The 4778-nt window shown below is 45.3% G+C and overlaps 1 protein-coding gene across 1 annotated transcript; it reads right to left on the reverse strand.

Moving 5' to 3' along the window:
* Positions 1-203: 203 nt before the first annotated feature.
* On the reverse strand, positions 204-4014 carry LOC123425649 (calcium-dependent protein kinase 20). Its single transcript, XM_045109347.1, has 8 exons — positions 3076-4014; positions 2620-2743; positions 2305-2448; positions 1891-2043; positions 1606-1721; positions 1351-1518; positions 732-962; positions 204-622 (listed from the first exon to the last, which is right to left on the reverse strand). The coding sequence occupies exons 1-8, from the start codon at positions 3619-3621 to the stop codon at positions 470-472; spliced, it is 1635 nt and encodes a 544-aa protein (XP_044965282.1). The 5' UTR covers positions 3622-4014; the 3' UTR covers positions 204-469.
* Between the last annotated feature and the right edge of the window lie 764 nt (positions 4015-4778).

A 4778-nucleotide genomic window follows, 5' to 3' on the forward strand; every position in this document is an offset into this window, starting at 1 on the left:
AAAAAAAAAATAGTTATAGATTATGTTGTCAAGCTTTTGGTGATTGATGAATCTCTGTATAGATCGTCTACAATGATATTATATGCATAGCATTTTCTCTGGAAATAATCTGTCAAGATTACTTCTACCCTTTCAGCTTCTGGATATACTACCAACCAAACAGATGAACAAAACATAATGGTCAACAGAAGAGAGGAAATGCATACATCCACAAACTTTCTCCTCTTTCTCTTGTACACTCTACCTTTCATCAAAGGCGTAGTACTTTTCGTGATGGTCTGGATCACAGTCTACATACAAAATAAATCTTCAACAATCAACTAATGCTTCATCAGGATACCAAGCGAAAATTAGAGCGCAACAGAATACCCAGATGAACAAAAGAAATACTTGTCAACAAAAAACCAGGAAGCTACACAAGGTTGGTTTTCATCTGGAATTCACAACTTGCCTACCGCGTTATCATCTACTATTGGGTACTTGTTATCTGCAACGATCCATCCTTCTGCAGCTTTAAGCTGAGGCTTGTGAAACGTTCTCTCGAATATTGTCTTGAGGCTTTCCTCCAGTCGGTTCCGGCCTTCATCATTGCCACAAACTCTTCAAAGCTTATCTTGCCATCCTACAATTCATGAATCACAATGTTCATCATTTCAGTCAGGAGTCAAATGATGGCCGCCAAAAGGGCAAGAAACAAAACTAGCATGCTTGGCCAACCAGTTGCCACATACCTTATCAGTGTCTACATCGCGGATGATGGCATTAATAACCTCTTCATGATTTGGTCCCAGATCATCAGCTAATGACTCCCGGAGCTCATCAATTTCAATATATCCACTCTTGTTCCGATCAAAGTATCCAAATGCCTTATGGAGATGTTCGTCATTGCCGATCTTTTTCAGGTGAACAGACAGAGTAACAAATTCTCCATAGTCTAAGCACCCATTTCCATCAGCGTCAGCCTGGCATAACATTCACACATGGTAAGTATATAATAAAAACACCCCTTGCCTTCAACACATAGTTATATGTAGAAAGTGTACCCATCTAATGCTAAGTGATCTTTCCAAGTTCAGCAAAGAAAGTCTTAAAGAGCATTTGCTATACTGCCTTACAAGTTCCTCACTTGAAATTTTCGAGGGGTGTTTCTACAATCCCTATCACTAGTATGCTAACGATTGCATTTCATCCAGTTTACCAGGAACAATATTTGAATTCTGATATGATACTTATGAAACCAAGTTGATAAAACTGTGGAGATGGTGATTCTACGTAAACACAGAATAGTCCAGTCTAATAACAAAGAGTTGCAAAAGTTTCCCGGAATAAAGAAAAATAATGAGTACTCACAGCATCCATTAGTATTTGGACATCCGCATCAGGCATTTGGTGGCCAAGTTTATTTAGACCAAGCTTCAATTCATCAAAATTAATCATACTATCTTTGTTAAGGTCCATCTTTTCAAACATATCCTTTATGCCGGCCACCTCTTCTACCGAAAGATGCTCAGCTATGACCTGTAGTAAATACAAATATGTAAGGAAATTCCGAGAAAGCAAGTCCAACGTGAAAAGAGGATTGGTTCAAGTCAGACTGGTGTATACCCTAAGTGCGTGCTTCTTGAACTTGTTCATCACAGAGAATTGTTGAAGTCTGGCCTTAACTGTTTCACCCAAATTGACATTTGGAGCCTTCTTAATATTCTGCAACCAGGGATGATCTGGAAGAAAATACAAATTATGGACATGAGATACAAGCAATGCAATTAAATGATCTTAGGACGGAAATCTTCAGAAATTTATACAAGGAATGCAATTCTGTATCGGTTTAAGAAGAACAGAAGGAATGCAATACAATACAGTTAACTTGTGTGGAAATTTGATTATTACCAAGCACTTGCTGAGCTGTCAAACGCCTCCTTGGATCTGGGTTAAGCATTCCCCTGACAAGGTCTTTTGCATTATCTGAGACCCTTGGCCACGGATCTCTTTTAAAGTCAATGACAGACCGGATAATTGCTTGAGCAACACCTTGTTCAGTTTCTGCATTGTAAAATGGAAGCAACAAACATATTATTCAGAAAGAGCATTCAATAGGACAAGATAATTATATATTTTTCTCAACCACAGGCCAATCACCCCAGAGGCAAAATAAGGAAAACAAAACTTCAGTGTAGAAGGTGACACATGGCCCCTTTGTGCAGACAGGACATCAGAAAACAGTCCACTTTTAGTATCCTAAATGTTTAATGTAGTTGACTGATGCCACCAAAACAATTGACCATTTTGAGGTACAAAACTGACCTGCCCAGAATGGAGGGACACCACAAAGAAGAATGTAAAGAATCACTCCTGCACTCCAAACATCAACCTCTTGGCCATAGTTTCTCTTTAACACCTCTGGAGCCATGTAATAAGGACTTCCAACAATCTCAGTGAACCGTTCGCCTACACATCACGAACAATGAGCACATTAGGCAAACAATACAAAGTAAAAAATAGACAGCATAAGACAGGCTACTATATCAGCTTTGTCCTCTGACAATATCACCGACAAGTGACCGACGGGCTAAAATGGGAAACTTCAGTGATAGCTAATATAGGATATCATGACTGTACCTGGAGTGAAAAAAACAGACAGGCCAAAATCAATTGCTTTCAGTGCAGCGGTTTCTTTCTTGTTTGCAAACAAGAAATTCTCTGGTTTGAGGTCCCGGTGCATCACTCCATGCTTATGGCACATCTGATATTGTGAACAAATGCACACGTTATTCACTACACAGACAAAAAAGGTAAGTTGCAGCACTCTAGCTACTCACTACCAAGCTAAAGATGTGGTCCTTGATAAGCTAATACTAGCCCGAATGAACAGAAGCAAATGCAGAAATTAATTGCTTCACTCACAGAGTAGAACATAGCCTATTCAATGGAACATACAGACACCAGAATCATGTGACAGGCAGGTAGCCAACAAACATTTCTAGCGTGAATCACATCACAGAATGAAGGCATCCCGTGAGCGTGAGGAGCCAAAAAGCAAAGGAAGGAATCAAGGGGCTGGCTATTTATTCTCACCTGCACGACCTCGACGATGGTCTTGGTGACGACAGCGGCTGCGCGCTCCGTGTAGTGTCCCCTGGCGACGATCCGGTCGAAGAGCTCCCCGCCCTCGCAGAGCTCCATGACGAGGTGCACGGCATTGTCGTCCTCGTACGTGTCCCTGAGGGTGACGATGTTGGGGTGCTTGGGGAGGTGGCGCATGATCTCCACCTCGCGGCGCACGTCCTCGATGTCCACCGCGGTGCGGAGCTTCTTCTTGGAGATGGACTTGCAGGCGAGGGCCTCCCGGGTGTCCCGGTCGGTGCAGAGGTAGGTGACCCCGAACTCCCCGCGGCCGAGCTCCCCGCCGAGCTCGTACCGCTCGGCGATGTCCCGCCCGGTCCCCGTGGGGTCCCGCAGCACCACCAGCCTGGAGGCCCCCGGCGGCGCCGACCGGTTGTACTCGATCGAGAAAGGGTTGGGCTTCTTGCCCTTCCTCTGCTTCGGCTCCTTGTGCTGCTGCTGCTGCTTCCCGGCGCCGCCGCCGTCCACCGCCGGCGGCGTCGCGCAGCAGTTGCCCATCTTCCGGAATCAGGAAAAAAGACAGCGGGGCCGACCGGAGGAGATCTGCCGGCAGAGCAGAGCAGAGCAGGGAGGGGAACGGGCCAAATCAAGAAAATGGTGGGCGGCGTGCGCGTCTGGTGTGGGTGTGTGGGGAGAGAGAGGGGGCTGGGGGGATAGGGTGGGGAGGGGGAGTGGGGTGGTTAAATCGGCGCGGGGATTTGGTGCGGACGCGGTCAGCGGTGGCGGCGTCTGGGCGGGGGCCGTGTGGGAATCCGCCAGTGGCAGCGACGGGCCGATGAGGAGGAAGGAAGGGAGAGGAGAGGAGAGGGGCGACAGAGACCGGAGCCGGTCAAAGATCTCTCTCGCTCCCCTTGCTTGCTCGGGCGCTCTCGACGAGTAGAGTATGTTGCGTTGCCTTCTTCTCTCGTTTTCTGCCTGCTTGTTTGCTGTGTTTTTTGTTGGATTTTTTTATGTACGCAGCTTTGTTTAATGGCGAGGATGACTTTGTTGGGGAGAACTTTTTGGGAGGGTGATCGAGCGAGTACCTATACCATAGTGGAGTAGTGAATAAAGGAAAAGGGGGTTTGGTGGGTGGATTTAAACTGTCATCAACCATGATCTGTGCAATTTTTGTGCTGTCTAATCATAGCAGCCAGCGCAAAGTTTTCATGGGTAGTAGTACTACAAAGAAACATCTAATCCCGGTGTGGAAATCAAGCAAAGTGTTAACGCAAAGGGCTGCTCTCACGCCTCTCATAATCAGCACCATGTGCTACCCTGTGTGGGTATTCCTTTTCTTTTTTGAAAATTCCGATCTATTTATTTTCAGTACAAGAAACATCAAATTAATAAAAATTATATATGTATCCATGGACTACCTAACGACGATTAAAAACACTGAATCGAGCCAAAATCACGTCATCATCACCGCATCTCACTCGCCGGAGCCCTGCAAAAGTTATTGTATAGATCTAGGATAATCCTCCTTTTCGGAAAAAAAATATCTACAGACAGTCTGAAAGTCACCGTGCTAAGTCCTCGTACTATTTAAGTCCTCATAGCCGCCAATAAAGAGAAGCCTAGGACGAAAGGATCCAACCCCAATATACACAAACATAGACAAATAAAGACCAGACCCGAGCAGATCCGCCAAAACAACCACCGACCGAATCTCA

Source organism: Hordeum vulgare, chromosome 2H (genome assembly GCF_904849725.1).
Source record: "Hordeum vulgare subsp. vulgare chromosome 2H, MorexV3_pseudomolecules_assembly, whole genome shotgun sequence".
Taxonomy (NCBI): Eukaryota; Viridiplantae; Streptophyta; class Magnoliopsida; order Poales; family Poaceae; genus Hordeum; species Hordeum vulgare.